General features: G+C 43.9%; 1 protein-coding gene across 2 annotated transcripts in view; it reads left to right on the top strand.

Annotated features, from left to right (window-relative positions):
- The first annotated feature begins 778 nt into the window (after positions 1-778).
- The window catches only part of CRMP1 (collapsin response mediator protein 1), a 58,108-nt gene continuing 36,661 nt past the window's right edge, over positions 779-22,225 (top strand). Inside the window, exon 1 of one of the 2 annotated variants that reach the window (XM_026648052.2) lies at positions 779-1,252. In XM_026648052.2, the coding sequence (XP_026503837.1) occupies positions 878-1,252 (375 nt within the window). In that variant the 5' untranslated portion in view covers positions 779-877. Of the gene's footprint in view, positions 1,253-3,968; positions 4,041-22,225 lie in introns of those variants that run through there. The other variant, XM_026648054.2, reaches the window with a different exon arrangement.

Below are 22,225 nucleotides of genomic sequence, written 5' to 3'. Positions count from 1 at the left end.
CCCCCCCCCCCTGCCGCTGCTGCTCCCCGAGAGAAGCGGGGAGGGGCCCGAAGGGGCAGCAGATTTTCCCCTCCCTGCGCAGGGGCCCGGGGCGGGGCGGGGGCCCCCCCCCCCGCTCTGCACCTATTGCCACAGAAGGCCAATCTTCGCTGCTGCAATTGACCAACTTCTGCTGCGGGGGAGGGAGCAGCAGCCAACCCGAAGTTGCTACAAAGATCGAGGCTTCCCGGCGAGATCTGGCACCAAGTCCAGATCCTTTGAAAGAAGAAGGAGCCCGCAGGTGCTTTGCTGTGGACTTGCCCATTGCGCACCCCCCCGCCCCCTTCGCTGGGAAGCCTTCGCCTCTCCAAGTGCGGCAGCACCGCGGTATCGTCCCCCGGAGACAGCGGGTAGTGCGAGTGGGTGGGTCGGTGGGCGCAACTCCATCCCCAGCGCTTCACTGCGAGCCAGGCAGCGGCAGGGGATCCGCAATCTTTGCAGCGGGTAGCCAGGAAGGGCCCGTTTTGCACAGGTTGGGGGGGTGTTCACCAGAGGGGTTTCCCCCTCGCCCTGGACCGCTCTTTATACTGGCGGGCTAATGCGGTGCTTTTCCTGTTCGCCCTGAGCTTTCCAGTCGCCGAGCGCTGCCATCCTCTCCCCCGTTCTCTTTGTACTTTAGTTCACGTGCTGCCTACCGCCCGGGCTGTTCGGAAACCCCCCGTGAGATTTCTCTTCGCGGGTGGGGGGCTTGCGTCTCCCCGATCCCACCAGCCAACTCCAGCTCTGCCACTGCGCTGCTGCATCCGTTCACTCGTGTTTATGGTCGCCAGCAGCCGATCCCGGTAGTGGAAGGTGCAGAGGAGCTGGGGGGAGGGAGAGAGCCTGGGAGAGAGCGAGAATGGCCGAGAGAAAGAGGACCTGGAACAAGGAAGACGACCTGCCCGTGTATCTGGCCAGGCCGGGCACCACGGCTCAGACCCCCCGGCAGAAATACGGGGGCATGTTCGCCTCGGTGGAGGGAGCCTACGAGAACAAAACCATCGACTTCGATGCCTACAGCGTGGGGAAGAAGGGCTCCCGGACCCCGCGCAGCGGCAGCAGACACGACATGATGCTGGATGGGGGGGACAATTACAGTGAGACCGCCAGCGATGTCAGCGAGGTCTCCGGCTCCGTGATCAGCTCCCCCGGGGACCGGGACGACAAGACCCCGGGCATCGAGATCAAATACCCGACGGGGAAAGAGCTGCTGCAGGGCCAGGACAATGGGAAGGTAAGAGGGGGAGGACAGGGGGTGGCAGGGTCTCGGTACCGAGCGCTGGCAGGGGGAGAGAACCCATTCATGGCTACAGCGCCAACGAGCCCTAGGCATCAGGAGTGTCACAACTGCAACAGCAAAGAGTGTTGGGTTCCCAACCTATGCAGCACAAGCCCTGCTGCAGAGCTTTACTGCGGCTTGCCGGTAGGTCCAGGGCTATTGCAGGGATCACCCGTTTGAGCATAACTGCCATATATCCCAGGTTAGGCTCGGCATTGCAGGTCGCCTATGTGCAGAATAAATACACCAGGATGCTGTTACTGCAGCCCGAGAGGGCTCGGGAATACCGCATCTTCTGAAGCATGGGACGTCACTCCTTCGGCTTCTTTTTTAAAATCTAAATAATAATAAAAAAAAAAATCAGAGGTCATGGCAGTTTTCCCCAGGGAAATATTTCTTACAAAGGGCTCCTGTACATTCTAGCTTGGAACACACACACTTTAATGTTCTAAACCCTTAATGGCTCTTTAAAAGGGACCGTATTCAGAATCTACAAACACACTGGCACAGATTCCACAAGGCTGTCTTGGATGGTGCCATCCAGCATAACAAAGCCGGGAGCTCAGTCCTAAACTGAAATCTCTGAGCTGAGGGGCCTATCCTAATCTGGGAGCCGTCGGTTTCACTTTTCCTATCGCTGGAAAAGGCCTGATGAGTCAAACACACCCACCCACCTCTACATACACCAACTCCACCTCTCTCCCCGTCCTGTCTATATTGTGAGATTTGCTCGGTTACTGCTGATCTCAAACCACCTGGATCCTCCTGTGGTTTCATTGTATCCTTAGCAGATTGTTTATAGCTGTAGCCAAACAGAATGGTGTCACAAGCTCAGGCATTTCCTTTAAAGCAACGATAATTGTCTATCTGTACTGCTGAGCTAAGCACTGGATAATGGCCTGATTTCTGAATTGGTTGACCTCTATTTCCGTGGTGGTAAGCGATTTTCAATTTTTCCTCCCACTCATTGGAGCAGGACAAAGACTATACCAAGATAAATTAGGAAATTAGAAATGCAGCTGAGTTCTCTAACCAGTAGCTTCTTGCAGTCTGAGTAATCCCACTTCTGTAGCATACAAGCCTGTGGCAGAGGTCATAAATAAAACACCTCTACATCACAACACACAGGAGACTGGTTTTCCTGGGAGATTATAATAATGTTATTTCCTCTCTAAATAAATAGACCTTTGCAGTTATTTTCTCACTTTGGTAAGTGGATCATCTGAACACATTTGATCTCCATACATAGACACCCCAAACAAACAAAAATAAATCCCTTCCACTTTTCACCCCATTTGGCTTTTAACACACACAGCCAGAATATTTGTCAATAAGATTTATTTTCTTTTACAACCTAGGAGCGAAAATCTCTTTTGTTTGTCTTGAGCCAGGATCTGGTACACTTTCCTGGTTTGTAGTCATAGGACAGAGCATAAAGGTGGTAATGGTCATTAGAGGTAGTTTTGTGTTACATTAAATATGTGACTTGAAAAACTGGAATCACTAAATACTGAATTGGGGTCTGGTTGATTGCAAAGGGCTCCCAGCTGTGCTGCAGTCTTCCCTTCCCTGTCTATTTCCTATTAATTACCTCAACTTTATGTCAAAATAATAATCCTCACTGCGCTGGGATGGTGCCTCATTGCATGTGCTTTGTACTCTTCCCTCCTGAGTTCTGCCTCCTATTTAAAATTGCACACATCAGGCAACTTGCCCAGGAATTACGTATTTATGTGATTCCAGATTAGTAATGGGTTGGCTTTCCTGAATTGGGGACGGGGGGGAAGATGGCATGGGAAGAGAGGAGGAGAACCTGCAGCAATATCCAGTCCGTACACACCCCCATCTCCACCTCCAGCAGCCTGGGCTGGAACTTTAAGCACTGAAGCCAGATTTCAATGGAAAAGTGATTAAGTGTCAGGGATGTGTCCTGACTTTAAAAATGACTCGGTGCAATTTAATGCTGGCATGGATCCAGAACTCATTTTACGGAAGCGCTTCTGGAAGGATTTAAACTTTGGGTCAGTGTCTGAGCCTTTGAATTCCCTTACTCTGGTCCCTTTAGGAAGTTTCAGCAGCCATTAGGGGAACAATGTAGGTGAAATACGGGAAAGGAGAGGCTTCAATCTGCTGAGCTCTCTGCAATGAGGGAGAACCACGTGAATTCCACCTGTTCTAGCCCATCTGCGCTGCAATGTGCTTTCTCCTGGGTCTCTCGCCCGTTATCTGTGCAGACGGGGAGGGGACATTCACACGGTCTGACAGCCGGGGCAGCGGTGCTTTGTCCCAGCCCTGGTAGAAATACAGCCAGAGACGCGGTCTCGGGGAGAGCAAGCGTTCGGGCTCGGCCCGGTGCTAGGTGGGGGCACGGCGTTTTCCAGCCCCGGTATTGGAGGCCACAGATGGATTGATGGGTTGGGGAGGGGGGGAAGAGACAGAAGGGAAAGGAAACGCTTCCTGGGTTGCGCCGAGCGAATCCTGCTCCGCTCTGCAGCCGGGAGGGCGCTGCTGCAGCCGCTGCACGGAGCTCTGGCCAACTCCCTCGGGGAGACGCGCCCCGTGTTATTGCCACAGAAAAAAGGGGGCTAGATTTGCCTTTCCCGGGAAGGAAACGCTGCCTCCATTGAATAGCTCCCCCCCCCCGTATCTCTGCATTGTGCTGTTCCCGGGGTGCGTGGTGCGCGCAGGGCTCACAGGAGGCAGCATGTCTTACCAGGGCAAGAAGAGCATCCCCCACATAACGGTAAGCGGAGCCCAGGGTCCGGAGCCCGCCCGGGAGTGGGGCGAGGGGGTTACCCGGGAACCCCAGGGCGGAGAGGGGGCATTGCCGCTCCGCCAGGGCGCTGAGCAATCAGGGATCCCGGGGGGTGGGAATAGATGGTCTGTTATGGCGGCTGGTTGATTTCAGGGCGAGGGCATATTACAGCATGGCAACGAAGCAGGGTTCACACGGATCGGAATCCGGATCGAGAGCGGCTCTGCTGGCGGGAGTACCCACCCCCCACCGAGCGGCGGGCAGGGGAAAGAGGGAATTCCCCTCCCCTCTTATTCCCCTCCAGCCCGGACCCTGCGCTGTGTGTGTGTGATCGCTCGGTTGGAAATAATCGCAGTGGGTTTCTGGGGGGGCGGGGGTGATGGCAGGTCTGTCTTGGGGAGATCAGCGGCTTTATTGCCCCTTTTCCTCCCCTGGATCTGCGCAGGGTGTGTGTGTGTGGGGGGGGGGGGTGTGTGCTTGGCGCTGAAACGACAGCGGTTCTTGCTAAGGTGATAGACTTGGGGAGAGTCAGCAACTGATGTGAAGCAGAACAAAAGAGGGAGGGGACCCGGACAGCAAGCACAATGCCTCGGAAAGCCCCAGCACATCCCCAGCGCACGTAGAGAGAGAAATTACATATTGCATCCAGAGCAAAAAAACTGATGTGGGGGAGGGGGATCGGAAGGGCAACAAGCCAATAGTGAATTAAAAAATGTGGAAACCTAAAGAGCGCCATGATGAGAGAGAGAGAGAGAGCCAACACCTCTCAGTGCTATTAATAGATCCCTGAGAACAATATTACCAAGAGATCAGGAGTCAAAGAGTTAATCGCAATTCTCGGGGACGTTCAGCTGGCCGTTTGCATCCATTTGCAGGATGGTTTTCCTGCAAAAGGGATCTGGGTGCTTTGATCTTGCATATTGTTTCCCTCAGAGATACAGTGATGGCTGAGCATAAAGAATAAACAAAGCTTCACATAAACTGTAGGGAGGAGGGTAACCTCCTTGGTGTATTCGACCATTTTGATTCTTTCACAAGACCAACGCCCTCCACCAAAGGACACAGAGTCTGACTCAGAAACATCACTTACAGACACAAAAGCCCCCCCCCCTGTTTTTGCAGAAATTTATTTATTACAGCTATATAGGAGCCAATGGTGTAAGTTGGTTCCATGCTGCAGCATCACATGGGAAGAGATAAAAGGCAGAAGTCGAGGTGTGCTCTAACTAGATTCCATTTCTTTGGGCTTTTATTGGGGAGTGAGCAGAGCTCAGGTATCCTGGAAACTGGCCAGCTCCTAATGCAAGATCTTAATTGATAAAGGATGGGTTGACAAGTAGGTGTGAAAACTTGTTAAGCAGCTCTCACTGCAGGAACGTTGCTAGATATTATTTCAGCCGGTGTTGCCACACTTGCAAGCACTTCAGAGCTTACAAGGATTTAAATATTTCAAAAGTTGTTTTTTAAATGCCATAAAGGGATGTGTGACTTCTTCAGTGCCCAGCTGCTTACTGGTGTGTCAAATTATTGAGAGGCAGTGTGGTCTAGTGACTAGGGCATTGGATTGGAAGTCCAGAGACCTATGTTCTGTTTCCATCTGTCACAAACCTTCTGTGGAACTTTGGGCAGTTCACTTTGCCTCTGTTTTCCCTCCATCCTTTTTCTGTCTAGACTGTAAACTGTTCCAGGCAGGGACCGTCTCTGCTAAGTGTGTGTGTCTATTGCCTAGCACAAAGGGGAGCCAATCTTGGTTGGGGCTTTAAGATGCTACTTTAATACAAATGATATGTAAATGTATGCCCAGCAACAATAGTGCACTATCCAATTTTGAGTAAAGAAGGAAACTAGAAGAACTGAATGAGATGTTTGCCTCTAAATCCACAGTGTGTTATAACTTCTTCAGCTTTCACTATTTCCTGTTGTCTTAGGACAAAATAATCAAGAACAAGGAAAGAGAGTCCCAGATATGGAATGTGCCCAATTCTTTCCACATGTATATCCATTAGTACCAGTGCTGTTTTTGTGACCAGATTAAAGACAAAAAGAACATAGTTCAAGTTCTGGGTCTGCCAACTTTGGCTATCTTTTAATTTTTTAAGTTTCTGTCCCTTACTCTTCCCCTCGGGGAAAAAAAAAGCAAATTAGACAAATAGTCTTGGCTCTGTATATTGTGTAGTGTGTACATTTCCTGTCCCAGAAGAGTCTACAGCCTAACAGGAGGTTTCTGTGTCTGTCTTTATAACAGTAACACAGCCCATAAGACAAACTCTACATTAGTGAATGAGTGAAAGGGAAAAATTGGTAAAGAAACACTTTGCAGCTTCAAGCCTCCAGGGCTCTTATTAAACATAATGAATGAACTCATTGCAAAATATCAAACAAAAAAATCAACCAAAAACACCCTTGATAGGATCTCCAACTTTTTTTTCCTGATCTTTTGGACCCACCAGCTCTGTTCTCATTGAATCAATTGGAGTTTTGCTATTGGGGAAGTACAGTTTGATCCTTAATCTTGCTTACTGAAGATTTTGCAGTGGATTTTCAATACTGCTGTCCGATGTACTAATCATGTGTCCCAAACTCCCACAGAAGTCAGAAGGAATTCTGGATGTGCAAGCACAGCAGAGGCAGGCCTCAGCATCCTATATTGTACCAACAGGTGGCGGGGGGTTGAGTTGGCTATGTTTAGTCAATTGTCAAAGATTCCAAAATGGTTTTGGGAAATGTTTTGTTGTTGTTCCCAGTACGTGATTGAAGTCCATCACCAAAGGCCATATCTACAATCATTACTCAGACAAAACTTCCACTGACTTCAGAGGGAGTTTTTCATGGTCCGAACTGAAACATCAGGCTCTAAGTGTGTATTATACACGTGCAGTCGTGTTGGAACAATTTGTATAGTGGGATAGCTGAGAGCCATTGAACCAAACTGAAAACACTGTATATGGTGGAAACCACTTCAAGCCAGAGGGTGCTGCTGCACCCCATCACTTCTAGTTCCAGCACCCCTGTATATGTATCCTTGTTGAAGAACCAAGCAACGTTCTCAGTCTGACCAGTCATGGCAGAGACTCAAAATCATGATAGGAAATCAGCACAACTACCACTCTGAAACCTAGCACAATTGTAGTTACCTATAGAATGCTCACCAGGAGCTGACAAGGGAAATAATTTTGCTATTCCCTACTTGTCTGACTTTGCCTCTTACTGTGTTGCTCCCTGTCTCCCGCTCACTGCTTGCAATACCAGCTTTGATGCCCTCTTCATCCATTTCTCCCATGAACCTCTCCATGTCTTTCTTTCATGCTTCCCCTTTTGTATGGAACAAGTCTAGTTTAATCTGCCAAGCCAATGCCCTCTTCTCATTTTAATCTCTCCTGAAAATTCACCTCTTCTGTGATGCCCACAATAAATGTGTGAAAATCTTAAAATCTCTTTTTGTTCCTTCCTTATTTTTATACTAGGGCTGTCAAGCGATTAAAAAAATTAATCGTGATTAATTGCATGATTAATCATGCTGTTTAATAATAATTGAATACCATTTATTTAAATATTTTTGGATGTTTTCTACAGTTTCAAATATATTGATTTTAATTACAACACAATACAAAGTGTACAGTGGTCACTTTATATTTATTTTTGATTATAAATATTTCCACTGTAAAAACAAAATAAATAGTATTTTTTTCAATTCTCCCATTACAAATAGTGTAGGGGAATCTCTTTATCATGAATGTAGTCTTACTTCTTGTTCAGCCAAATGCTCACACAAACAAGTTTGTTTACATTTGCAGGAGATAATGCTGCCCGCTTCTTGTTCACAATGTCACCTGATAGTGAGAACAGGCATCGCATGGCACTGTTGTAGCTGGTGTCGCAAAATATTTATGTGCCAGATGCGCTAAAGATTCATATGACCATTCCAGAGGATGTGTCCATGCTGACGATAGGTTTTGTTTGATAACGATCCAAAACAGTGCGGACCAATGCATATTCATTTTCATCATCTGAGTCAGATGCCACCAGCAGAAGGTTGATTTTCTACTTTGGTGATTCGGGTTCTGTAGTTTCCACATCAAAGTGTTGCTGTTTAAGATATCTGAAAGAATGCTCCACACATCGCCTCTCTCAGATTTTGGAAGGCACTTCAGATTCTTAAACCTTGGGTTGAGTGCTGTAGCTATCTTTAGAAATTTCACATTGGTACCTTCTTTGCATTTTGTCAAATCTGCAGTGAAAGTGTTCTTAAAACGAACAACATGTGTTGGGTCATCATCCGAGACTGTTATAACATGAAATATATGGCAGAATGTGGGTAAAACAGAGCAGGAGGCATACAGTTCTCCCCCAAGGAGTTCAATCTAAAATTTAACGCATTATTTTTTTAACGAACGTCATCAGCATGGAAGCATGTCCTCTGGAGTGATGGCCAAAGCATGAAGGGGCATACGAATGTTTAGCATATCTGGCACATAAATACCTTGCAGTGCTGGCTACAAAAGTGCCACGTGAACAACTGTTCTCACTTTCAGGGGACCTTGTAAATAAGAAGCAGGCAGCATTATCTCCCGTACATGTAAACAAATGTGTTTTGTCTTAGTGAACGGCTGAACAAGAAATAGGACTGAGTGGACTTGTAGGCTTTAAAGTTTTACAGTGTTTTGTTTTTGAGCGTAGTTATGTAACCAAAAAAAAAATCTACATTTGTAAGTTGCACTTTCACGATAAAGAGATTGCACTATAGTACTTATATGAGGTGAATTGAAAAATACTTTTTTATTATTTTTACAGTGCAAATATTTGTAATAAAAAATAATATAAAGTGAGCAGTGTACACTTTGTATTCTGTGTTGCAATTGAAGTCAATATATTTGAAAATGTAGAAAACATCCAAAAATATTTAATACATTTCAATTGATATTCTATTGTTTAACAGTGCGATTAAAATTGCGATTAATCATGATAATTTTTTTTCAGTTAATCAAGCCCTATTTTATACATATTTTTAAAAATGAACTCTGAATTAAACCACAATGTTGTGCACATGCCGAAATGCAGGGACCATGTGAGCATCGTGTCACCTTCACCCTTTCTCTCTGTCCCTTTCCTACTATTCATCTCCCCCATTTGTTGTGTCATATCAGTGAAATTACTGGTGAGGTATGGTGCTACCCAGTGTAAGGGTGGCAGAATCCAGCCATTGGATTGCAAGCACTTTTGGGCAGGGACTCAACCCCCATCCAAAATTGTACTTAGGCTCCTAACTTCCATTGAAGTTGATGGAATTTAGGAGCCTAAATATCTTTTGTGGATCTGGGCCTCTGTCTTTCTATCTTCTTTGAAACACCTAGTAGACTTCTGGGTCTATAAAATAATAAATAATGACACTAGGCCTTTTCCATGGGGTACAGCAGGGAGTGCAGCATGGTTGTGTTTCTGTGCAGGTGTAAGCAGAGGATGAGAGTTGGTGCAAATAAGCTTACGCACTGAGTGGAAGTAAATCCTAAGCCCTTAGTGGGCTCTCACCCTGTTGTTCTTGAGTGCAGAGTAAAGAAGGGGCAGGGAATGGGCCAGGAGTCCAAGTAGAAATCTGCTTAATCATGATCCTCATCATGCGAATAGGACAGTTAGCTACATGTTCCCTTCTTAGACTTTTCTTGTGTTCTAGGCAGGAATCATGTGTTGACTGTGCAGCTGCACTCTCATTAAAAAAGATTGCGTTCTCTTGAATACATGCTTCTGCCCATCACTTTTGACCTGGTGCTTGTACACATCACAGTCTACACCTCTTCTGTGCAGGATGAAGCTCCAAATAGTGTTGGGGAATCAGGGTCTCTACCATGATGCGATGAAGCACTGAAACATCTATCATTGTTTGCTGTTCATTATTAAATTTAGAACATAAGAACAGCCATACTGGGTCAGACCAAAGGTCCATCTAGCCAGTATCCTGTCTTCCAGCAGTGACCAATGCCAGGTGCCCCAGAGGGAATGAACACAACAGGTAATCATCAAGTGATCCATCCCCTGTCGCCCATTCCCAGCTTCTGGCAAACAGAGGCTAAGGACACCATCCCTGTCCATCCTGGCGAATACCCATTGATGGACCTATCCTCCATGAATTTATCTAGTTCTTTGTTGAACCCTCTTATAGTCTGGGCCTTCACAACATCTTCTGGCAAAGAGTTCCACAGGTTGACTGTGTGTTGTGTGAAGAAATACTTCCTTTTGTCTGTTTTAAACCTGCTGCCTATTAATTTCATTTGGTGACCCCTAGTTCTTGTGTTATGAGAAGGAGAAATAACACTTCCTTACTTACTTTCTCCACACCAGTCACGATTTTATAGACCTCTATCAGATCCCCCCCTTAGTTAATTTTGTGTGTTTCTATAGTGCTTGGCATTTTCCAGGCATGTAGGAAGACCAGGTCCCAGTCCAGATGAGCTGTCAGTTTAAATATACAAAATGCTGGTGTGTTACATCTCTTTTGCCTGTAAAGTGCCTGGTACACGAGTCATTTAGTTCAAAGATTTATCTACATTTTAAATTATTTCATGTTGTTATTTGAGCTCAGTTAACAGGAGAACAAAGAAGGGTGTGCAGCGAGTGGTGGACGGCTAGCCACGAGAAGTGAGGGTTGAGGCAGGACCAGTAAGAAGGGAGAGGTTTCTTAATCTATTAGAAATGAGGATCTCTTCCAGAAGAAAGGAGTGGCCCAAACAGTGGCCTGGAGTCATCAGTGGGAGAAGGAGATAAAGGGTCCTGAGATGCAGGTGGAGCTGGTAGAATGTAATGTATGGGGGTGTAGTATGGGGTATAATAGGAGACAAGAGGTGAGATATATCAGGGGAAGTTTGAACTTGATGCAAAATGAGATAGGAAGCCAATAGAGGAAGATGAGGAAGATGTTCATAACAGTGGACAAAGAAGATAATTTTAGATGTAACGTTGAATTGACTGAAGTGAGCAGAGCTGAGAGGCAAGCAGGCTTGAGAGAAACAGGTTACAATAATCCAGGAGAGAGATCACAATAGCATGGTCGCTGTTTTTCTTTTTGGTGACACAATCCTCTTAAACTGGTCACTGATGATCAAGATGGGTAAATTGCAGACTTCCATAAGGCTCTATCTTAGACACATAGCCTTTAAGGTCAGAAGGGACCATCATGATCATTTAGTCTGACCTCCTGCACGTTGCAGGCCACAGAACCTCAGCCGCCCACTCTTGTAATAGAACCTCTGGCTGAGTTACTGAAGTCCTCAAATCATGATTTAAAGACTTCAAGTTACAGAGAATCCACCATTTACACTAGTTTAAACCTGCCAAGTGACCCATGCTGCAGAGGAAGGTGAGAAAACCCCAGCATCTCTGCCAATCTGACCTGGCAGGAAAATTCCTTCCTGACCCCAGTTATGGTGATCAGTTACACCTTGAACAGGTGGGCAAGACCCACCAGCCAGACACCTGGGAAAGAATTCTCTGTAACTCAGAGCCCATCTATTGTCCTATCACCAGCGATTGGAGATATTTGCTGCTAGCAGTTGCAGATAGATTACATGCCATTGTAGGCAGTCCCATCATACCATCCCCTCCATAAACTTATCAAAATATGTCTTCAAGCCAGTTAGGTTTTTTGCCCCCACTGCTCCCCTTGGAACGCTGTTTCAGAACTTGACTCCTCTGATGGTTAGAAACCTTCATCTAATTTCAAGCCTAAGCTTGTTGAAGGCCAGTTTATATCCATTTGTTCTTGTGTCCACATTGGCGCTTAACTTAAATAATTCCTTTCCCTCCTGGGTATCGTCTTCCTGTTTGTATTTAGTATCTGTAAAACTGCTAGGGGAGACTGTAAGACACCATGCCTAAGATGCTAGGGGAGATTGTAAGATGCCATCGCCTGAGATGCCAGCAATATGCAAACACCCAACAATACATTTAATTCACTTCCAGTGTCAGCACCATCTCCCAGAGATTTAAGGCCGTATCTATGCTAACAATTTCATAGCTTCTCACCATTGTTCTAGTGCTGGTGCAAGGTTAGATGACATGGTGGTAAAAGCACCTGAGCCTTTTCTACACTAACTTTTCCACTGGAGATAGCATGTATAGTGCAGGAGTCTAAGTGAGATCAGTGCTTGAATGAAGATGAACTGACTGACGTTAAACTCCAGGGAAGCTGGAGATGATGCTGGAGCGAAGGGGGAAAATGTTTAGAAGGATTGGTTAACACTAAACATCACCATCCAACAAAGGCATATTACCTGTGATTGTTAGAAACAAGGGGGTCCTTCTGGAGCCCTTTCTGCTATTGGATACCCAGGTAACGACAGTGCCCAGAAATGCCGCCTTCCATCTGTGGCTATTCAAGAGATTTAGCCTCATCCGGATTGACCAGCACCTGGCTTTGAATTCCCATGCATTCATGAGCTCTAGCTTTGATTACTGTGATGCACTGTACTTGGGTTTGAATGTAGGAGCTTTGAAGATGCTCCGATTAGTTCAACATGGAGTGGCCCCCAATTAAGCATTATAAGTTGCTGCAAACACATTGCCCAATGGTCTAGTCGCTACATTGAATCCCATTCAAATTCACTGGCTCTCCAAAGCTCTCGATGGGACAAACCAGGGTATCTAATGGAATGGTTTTCTTTCTGTGGCCATGAGCTACTAACTTCTTTGCCAGAATGGCCATTGAACACCCATCATATTGTGAGTCAAATTCAGACCTGGTGCAACTCCACACTAGGGCCAAATTTGTTCTTCTGGCCCGATGCATGCTTCCAAAAAGAGCATTAGTAAATTTGATCTTTGAGTCTGTGGTTTACAACATGAACTAGCTGTGCTGGATTGCTGTTATTTTTTTCCTCTGGGATGAGACATTTCCGGGACTAGCCTGTTGAGATTTGGAAATTCAATTTTAATTGCCATAATGGAAATTTATAACCCAGGAGGCAAATATAATGACAGCCAATGGAACACATTTAGTGCTGCATCCTCCAGTCCATACTCAGGTGATTCTTCCACTGACTCCAATGCATATTGTTTTGCCAGAATAAGGCATGCGAGGTGCCTACACTATTGATATTGCTAAAGCAATGAAAAGATGGCATTTATTGTGAAGAAATGTACACAGGTTTGGTATTTACAGTGTAACCCTTTTACACTGCATGATAAAGGAATGAGATTTTCTAGATGAATAAGTAGCTAGGTCCCCAGAGGAGAAACAAAAGGAACATCAGATTGTTTAAACCAATAAACATGAATGAACTTGGCTGTGCACCAAGCTATGGCATTGCTACATTTGACGAAATCCCTTCTAAGTGAATTACTGTATATAAGAATAAATTTGTTAAAAGAATAGGCTTAAAAGCGTGTGGGCAGGTGAGTCCATTAGGGTGCTAGCAGAAATGATGCCTCAAGGATATAAATGAGTTACAAGCTAGGTCCTTAGCTAATTCGGTGTTCACACTAGCTACAACATTACTTCCTATGAAGATTAATATTCCAATATAACGTGGTCATGAAGATTCCAAAGAGAGAAGAATGCTGTTTAAAAATTGAGATATTTTAAAGTTTTGAAACAGACAGTCCTTTGTGGAATCCCATTTACAGGCTTTCTTTGATCATTTCTAGAAGGACACACATGCTTGGGAAGAATGGCTTTCTTCATTTGCTGCTAATATTTTGAAATCCTCTCCTTCACCTTGCTAAAACCAAAACTGCTTAATCATAACTTAACACATCCAGTGTTAAAACTGACCATGTTCAGGGGAAAAAAAAAAAAAGCTCTTCTGTATATTGTCTGTTAGGGAAATAACTTTCCAGGGGGAGATTTTTTCAAAGGCACAAAGAGGTGTGGGGCTTTCAATGGGAAAACCTACCCCTAGCCAATATTAATCCAAGCAGTTTTTACAGTTGATGTCCTGTTAGTCAAGGAAAACACAAATATTTCTATGTATCTTCCCTCTAAAACAGAGGAGCCAGAGATATTTTTAAAGGCTTAGTGGCAGAGTATTCTACTTCTGGAGATGTTAAAGGAGCAAAGAGGCATGTGTTTGAAGCCTAATACTTCTCAATTTTATTATAGTCAGCCTCACCTCTCTCAAATCACACACATTCATAGGCAGTGAATTGGAAATACAAGTGGATTTGGAACACAGAAAAGACAGTTTCTGATTACAGTTCAGGGCAAGATACATAGTCATATTAAGGGCCATATGCTACCTGAGATTTGGGTTTAAACCCTCCATTGTCAGCAGTGGAACTTTAAGAATTGTGGTGACTGGGAGTCAGGTTCATCTCTGGTATAACTCCACTAAAGTCAGCAGTATTACACGAGAGATTAATTTGGCCCTGGGCGTGGCCACTTTTGAGGCCTGGAATATTGTGGTTGGGAGTCATTTCAAAAGACTTGATCAATTGGCACTGGTTGCAGCTGGAACAGGAGCTAAAGACTAAAGCCAAGAATGAAATGGTTCTGGACCTGTTCATTGTGCTAGCTTGATTTGGTTTTGTTATGTTGTTATTGTTCTAATGTAGCTAAACTAATTGTAGTTAATTAAAAAAGGATGTCTGGTTTATTTGACTCTGGAGACTTAATACTTCAGTGGGTGTTCCACACATGGAACAAAGGTACAAATATAATACTAGAGCTACTTTCTGTGCAGACACTAACGCAAACATTTTACTGTCTCACTGACTCTTAGGCATAGAACAGCTCAGGCAGATTTTCACTTTCCTTAACTCTCTCCATTTTGTACGGATTTGGGTGTGGTTTTATATTGAGAGAAACTATGTGCAGTTATGATATGATTGGAACGAATGCTGTAGAAAGTGTGTGTCAATTCACTCTGATGTACTGCTGCATTATTTTCATTGGACACAATACATTAATTAGCCATGATAACCCATTAGAACATTTCATGTTGGGGGATGGTACTTTAATTCCTCAGTAATTTCAGTAGCAGACTAAGAAACTTCGGTGTAAAATATTTGTTCATATTTTGATGTCTATATTTTTTTAAAAGATCACCTCTAGCTCAGAGCAGAAAAGGTGGATATGAAGACAGATGGCTTTTGACTTTCTTGTGTACATCCCACCATAACATTTGAATCTGATTTTCCAATAACCTGAAGCTTGGTGGTATACTGATCCAGAGATTTTTTTTTTTTTTTTGGATTATCCCATTAAAACTACAGGGAGCCATTTGCAAAATTCAGAACTGGAGCGGGGTTTAGATTTTGAACATTAGGGGTGGGTTCAGACCTATCTCTTATCTCTACCAGGCATTTTGTCATTTGTGGGTATATGGAAATACATTTCCATGCCTAAAAAGACCTGTATATAGATTGTGTCAGACTTGTCAGAAAGGACCTTTGTACAAAAAGCATCAGTCTCCAGCCTACAGATATTTGTTCTTTCTGATACTGTGCAGACAATAGTAGTATCTGGATAACAGCCGGCTTTCTCTGCACAGACAGCCCCTCCTCCTGCATGATCCTGCAGCGAATGATGCTGACTTTGTGACATCTCCTTCTGTTGCCATGATAATTGCTGTGTTGTCACAGACTAAGCTCTGTGGCTTTACTGGCAGATTAAAGCAGGAGAAGCTAGGCTGTGGTTAGCAAAAATCACCAGGAAAATGCTGCAAAGGATATATAAGTAGATGGCTGTCCGTAGTATGCAAGTGCTGTGTGATATACAGCAGGGAGCTCAGCCGTGAAGAGCTGGAGAGTCACGCACTCATAAAATGGAGATGCTGGGAGCCGTCAGCTAAGCGCTGCATGTTGAGCTGTTGTTAGGTTTGCACCATATTGTGTGAGGGGATGACCATGTAACGTTGTTGTGACCATATCATCACTGATATTGCAGTGATGGGTGAAGTAGGAATACTTAGGGACAAATTCTTCTTTTGATTCCACCAGTGTAAATGCAGAGTAATTGCACTGATTTCAGTGGAGCTATCCCACATCTCTGGTGTAACTGAGAGAGGCTTTAGCTTTAGGTAGGTTAATATTGGTACAATCTCAGGTCAATACAGTATTTTGCTTTGTTATCATTTTGGACCTCTCCCTTAAGCGTAATATCTCCTTTTCATCTTTCTCCTTCCACCTTCCAGATGCTGGAAGGTCTTCCCCCTTGTTCCTGGCAGCTTGGAAGAGGGGTGGATGCCTGCACCTTGCTTTTGCCCTCCCAGCATGTGTGAGGTAGCTCTCAGCTGCTCCCACACAGTCTCCCACTAATGTTCTCCAGGCTGCTTCATGACTGTTGAGCAACATTTGACTCAGTTTGCCTAAAATTGCGGCTGAGCAGGGCTCTGACATACCCTGGACTCTGAAGAGCTCCCTGTGGCTCATGAGCCTGGGGTCAGGTAACTCACTATTTGAATATTTTCTAAACAGTGGCAGTCTCTCTTTACACTGTTGTCTCCTCCTGAGCATAGACTCTAATGTATTATTTATTATTTCTATTGTGTTAGCGCATGCTGGCCCCAGTTAAGGTTGAGGCCCCATTGTACAAGGCATTGTACAACAAGAGACACTCCCTGCCCTGAAGAGTTTACAGTAGAAAGGACAGAGGCAGATGAAGGGAGGGAGAGCAGGATACAATGTAGAAGGGAAAGAAGAGGGAGCAGGATACAACATAAAAGGGAAGTAGACAGGATGATCAGAGGGATATGTATTGTTCATTGTTTTCTCTGGCCTTGATTCAGCAAAGTGCTTCAGTATGTGTTTAACTTTAAGCATGTGCTTAAGTACTTTGCTGAATAGGGATGGCAGTTTCACACATTGGTCACACTTTATATTAAGGTTCCATTCATAAATCGTTTATAAAGGGTTAACAAATATTAATAGAGGTTTTAATAATTGGTAAATTATTCTAGATTGTTATAATCCGTGGTTATAAGCAACCCATTGACCTGTGCAACTCTGTAACACTTTCTACAGATGTGTTCAATTCCAACTCAATATTTTGTCATCAGAATTGGCTGATTTGTTTGCAGAGAGAGTTCGATCTTGACAAAATTCCAGTGGAAACCAGGCAGGGTTCCATCAATCCTGCCTTCGTTCCTGCCATCTTGCCTGCTCCACTCCTCAGCAGCTGGGCTCTGGCTCCTTGTGCTTCCAGGGAGAATGCAGAGTGCCTGCGAGTCAGGAACGGGCAGGGCTTTCCAGGGTCCATGGCTCTGGGGCAGTCCATCTGGTAGATTGCCCAGGAGTCAGGGCACCGTTTCCGTACACAGAGAATATCAATTTTTTTTTTAGTTTTCTTTCTGAAGGAGAATGAAACCAAATTCCAAAATATCTAAATACTCTGCAAAATGGAATGACCTCTCTTTACCAAGGTTCACTTAGAACCATCTGTAGCACAGGCTACTCATGTCTGTAACACATCTGTGACATCCTATTAATCATTTATTAACCCTTTATAAACTATACGTGAAATCTTAAGATAAAGTGTGACCCAGATGGTTAAGTGTTTTGCAGAATTGGGGTCTGCATAGCTTTTTGTTACAAATTACTGTATTATGTAGCTTTTACTGAAACAAAATAATTCTTATTGTCCTTGCCTGTTCCTGCTGGGTTCTACTTTTGCCTCTTTTCTGTCTGTTAATAAGAGCACTGACCTATTGCATTTGTTGTTTGTATTGTTAACCTTTGCCTGTTTATAAAGAAAAATGTAGATCATCTTAATGAATGGATAGGGTGACCAGATGTCCCGATTTTATAGGGACAGTCCCGATTTTTGGAGCTTTTTCTTACATAGGCACCTATTACCCCCCCACCCCGTCCCGGTTTTTCACACTTGCTATCTGGTCACCCTATGCATGGAAAGCTTTGGTGACCCATTAGCAGCAGTAGATGGGATGTTTTCAAATATTGGTAACGTTCCCCCCAGCAAATAAATGAGATACTGTCTCTTTGTAGTAGAACAATATTAATGTTTTTAAAGGAAATTGAATGAGCTGAAAAAGAGCCCACAAGATGGTGGTCTGTCCAGGTCAGCAGGCACAGTAGTAAATCACCATAGTGAGGAGGTACAACCGCCAGCATGCGTCAAAATAAATCATTACCTTTCAGGCCACTGATTAAAAAATACTGCAGTTACTACTGACAATAGAGAGCCTGAAAAATGGCTGTGATCAGCAAGGCAAATTCTAGGATGGGGACTTGCATTCCTGTCCACATTTTCATTGCCAGAGGTTACTAGCATCTGAGACTGATCCCATAGGGATCATATTTCATTGTAGTTCAGAGCCTTGATTTTACCCCAGAGTCCCCTGGATACTTTATCTCATGGAAAGTCTCCAACCTTTTGTGTACGTGATCTAGCCTCATGTATTATATTGAAAACTTCTTTCTTCGGGATGGTTAGATTGTCAGATGTATCTTTCATAGAAAGACAACAATATGGGGGGCCTGCTTCTGAAAAAAAAAACAACCCCCACTTATATCCATGCTGAATTTTAAGTATGTGCTTAAAATTAAGCACATAATTAAATGCTTTGCTGACCGGGGATTGACATCATAACAACTAGCTCTTATGTAGCATTTTTCATCAGGAGCTCTCAAAGCACTTTACAAAGGAGGTAAGTATAATCCCTATTTTTACAGATGGGGAAACATAAGCATGTGCTTAAATGTTTTTTAAATTGGGGACTCAAGTATTTGCATAACTTTAGGCACGTGAATAATCCTGTGCTTAATCTTTGCAAGTTCAGGATCTAGAAGAGATACAAGGCAAAATGGGAATCCTTATTTATCTTTTTGAAAAGAAGCAACAGAAGAATCAGAGGGTCCTTATTACTGCATGGAACCAACCAATTTATAATGGATATTTTATTCAATTAATGTAACCTCTTCTTCTGATTAAGGAAGAAACAGGTTATGGCTTCCTCAAAGTTATTCACTGTTCACAATTATTTGACTAATATCTTTCCAAATTCAATACAGACACCCCCCGGATTACGCAAACCCAATTTACGCAAATCTGCACTTATGGAAAAAGTTCCGTAAGCTAGAAATAGGAGGTGGGGTTTTTTTGTTTTGTTTTTTTTTGGGTTTTTTTGCATAATTGTCGGGTATACGTTTCCGACTTATGTATTAATCCATGAGTGGTTGAAATCTGAGCTGTGTTGCTCAGTTGTGATTGGTTATATAAGTCACATGATATTATTCCTGTTTCCTGGCTAGGTGAGGTGTGCTACCATTTCCAGCATGACTCCTTGAGTGCATGAATTTAAACTTTAGTTTCTGTGCAATTTTGAAATTTGCTTTCTGCAAATGTTTTTGCAAGTGTAAATTGATTACTTGAATTTTCACAGAAATGACGACACCTAAGCACTGGGAACAGGGCACCAGCAATTCTTTGAACATTTGAACAATTCTTCACAAAATATTATAGATAGATATATTTGGCATTATTTGTTCAGCTCTAACACTGAAAACTTGCATGCAAAATGCTGACTGACTCTTATTATTCCTGTAGTGAACAGGGCTCCACTTAAGAGTTAGGCTACTACAAATTAATATAAATTCTTCCAACTCAGACCTGAGTGACTGTTCCTAAGCATTTGCACACAAGGTTTGACATGGGCTTTTAGTAATTCAGCTTTCATCAACTTTAAATGGATACTAGCAATTAGTTTAGGATTTTTGTGAGTTTTACATATGCCCTATTGATGATTTTTTAAATGACTGTGTAAGAGCTCTGTATAGTTACATGTTTGCCTGCAGTGTTCAAAATCCAAACACTGCTGCGGGATGCTAATACATCAGAATCGGAAACCTGACTAAAACCAACTTACTTTTACAGCTGAGGCCAAGGGAAGTGCAAACATGCGGAGTTAGTTGTTACAAAAGTAACCGTCAGTTGTGGATATGTGTGTGTAACTCCAATGCTCATTCAGGTCAGAACTCACTCTTTCTGCAGAGCTGGTAGACTACAGGGAATGGAGCATGCTTTACCTCCCAAGAGAGACTGCATGGCACTTGCTCCCTCTCTTTCCCTGTGCTCTTTGAAATTCTGGGCGGGATGGGGGATGGTGGAGTGCATATGGGACATACTCAGCAGGTTCCCGCTTTCTGCTGCTGACCAGCTCTGTAGGCCCTGTGGCATTGTGACGAGGTATAGCTCTGCACCATGGGAGGCTCTTTTAGATTGCAGGGGGGTATGGAACAGGGACCCTGATTGGCTCCTGGTTTTTCATGGGAACTCTTTCCCCCTATTAATTCCCTTGCACATTGCTGCTAGAGTCCTTACTCAACACTAGATTCACATATAAAGGAATGCAGAGAATTAGCTCCCTCAGAAAACTAATTCATTTTCCCCTTTATGCAGGTCACTCGGCTTGGGCAGTGAAGGCAAGTCAAGTCAGTAAACCAGTCTGTTTACTGGTTAACCAGTCACTTTCACTCGGTTCCCAAGCACTAACGTTGCACAGCCGAGTTTGGTTGGGGTGGCTGTAACCCTCTCAGAGCTCGCCCCGCAGCAGTGCCATGTGACAGTGCAATTAAATCTAGCCCTGGAGACTGAACTGTTCCATTCACAGAATGGCTACTGAGCAGGCAGCAGCAGTGCAGACTTTCCTGAACTGCATGACTAATGTGCCCTGAAATGAATCTGGAGGGATCACCTGGAGGGGTGAGAAGGTAGTTCAGTCTCCTTGACTTATCTGCTGAGACCGTCAGCCAGAGACCAGATTCTGTGTTGTCTCTCATGAGGCACAGCATAGAATGTGTAGATCGGGGAGGGGGCAGGGGAAAGGTGCATATTCTTGCAGGTGCATTTCTACTCTGGGAAACCAGCACAGTTGAGTTTACTGGGCTGCTGTTAGTTAAGGCAACTTCCCCACTGTAGCCAATAGTTTGCTCTGGGACCAAGAACTGCTGGAGTACAGACTTTCTGGCTATTACTTGTATTTCCAACTCTAGCCCTGACCTTGGCTGGCTCTATGATAGGGGCTATAAAGTGGGCATTGTAGGGCCATATAAGCTAGGTCTATGCTGCTCTTGTGTTGAGGGAATTGTCCTGGGGATGATTCTTTTCCCTTTAAGGCTCCTTTACAGTATGGTAGTGGCATTAAGGAGTTGTAGTCTGATCTGGCCGAAGACTGAAAATTACTACCGTATGTGATGGTTTTGGCATTTGTGGACATTTGTCCTCTAGAAACTAGATTGTGACCACCAAACTCATTTCATATTGGCCATCCATCAGGTGGTAACAAATTTTAGTCCACTGCCATCTGGGCTGTATGTCAATGGGTGACATCATGGCTGGAAAAGACATCTGTTGGAAAAGTAATATGGCAAAACAAAATTTCCAATAAATTATTGGAATGTATTGGGAACTTTTGTATTTCAAAAAGTGGAGGAAGTAATCAGGGGGACAGCCATTTTAGACTCGATTCTGACCTACAGCGAGGAATTGGGTGGGAATCTGAAAGTGAAAGGCAATTTGTGTGAAAGTGATCATGAAATGATAGATTTCATGATTCTAAGGAAAGAAAACAGAGAGTGACAAAATAAGGACAATTGGACTTCAAAAAAGCAGATTTTAACAAACTCTGAGAGCAGGTAGGTAAGGTCCCATTAGAAGAAAATCTAAAGGAAAAAGGATTTCAGGAGAGCTGGCAGTTTCTCCAGGAGACAATATTAAAGGCACCACTGCAAACTATCCCAATGTGAAGGAAAGATAGGAAGAATAGTAAAGGGCCCAGATGGCTCCACCAGGAACTCTTTAATGACCTGAAAATCAAAGAGGAATCCTACAAAATGTGGAAACATGGACAAATTGCTTAAGACGAATACAAAAGAATAGCACACGCATATGGGGACAAAATCAGACAGGCTAAGGCACAAAATGAGTTATACTTAGCAAAGGACATAAAAGACAATAAGAAGAGGTTCTTTAAATACATTAGGACCAAGAGAAAGAGGATGGAAAGTGTAGGTCTTCTACTTAGCAGGAAGGAGAGCTAATAACTGCTGCATCAAGAAGCTTGACGTGTTTAATGCCCATTTTGCTTCAGCCTTCACTAAAAAGGTTAATGGTGACCAGATACTCAACACAAATAGGGAAAGAACAGGTTAAAGAATATTTAGATAGTTGGATGTATTCATGTCAGCAGGGCCTGATGAAATTCATCTTAAGGTATTTAAGGAACTAGCTG

Source organism: Terrapene carolina, unplaced genomic scaffold (assembly GCF_002925995.2).
Source record: "Terrapene carolina triunguis isolate 2854851 unplaced genomic scaffold, T_m_triunguis-2.0 Scaffold66, whole genome shotgun sequence".
NCBI classification, from domain to species: domain Eukaryota; kingdom Metazoa; phylum Chordata; order Testudines; family Emydidae; genus Terrapene; species Terrapene triunguis.
Note: the sequence above shows the minus strand (reverse complement) of the source record. Positions and strands in the feature narration are given on the sequence as shown.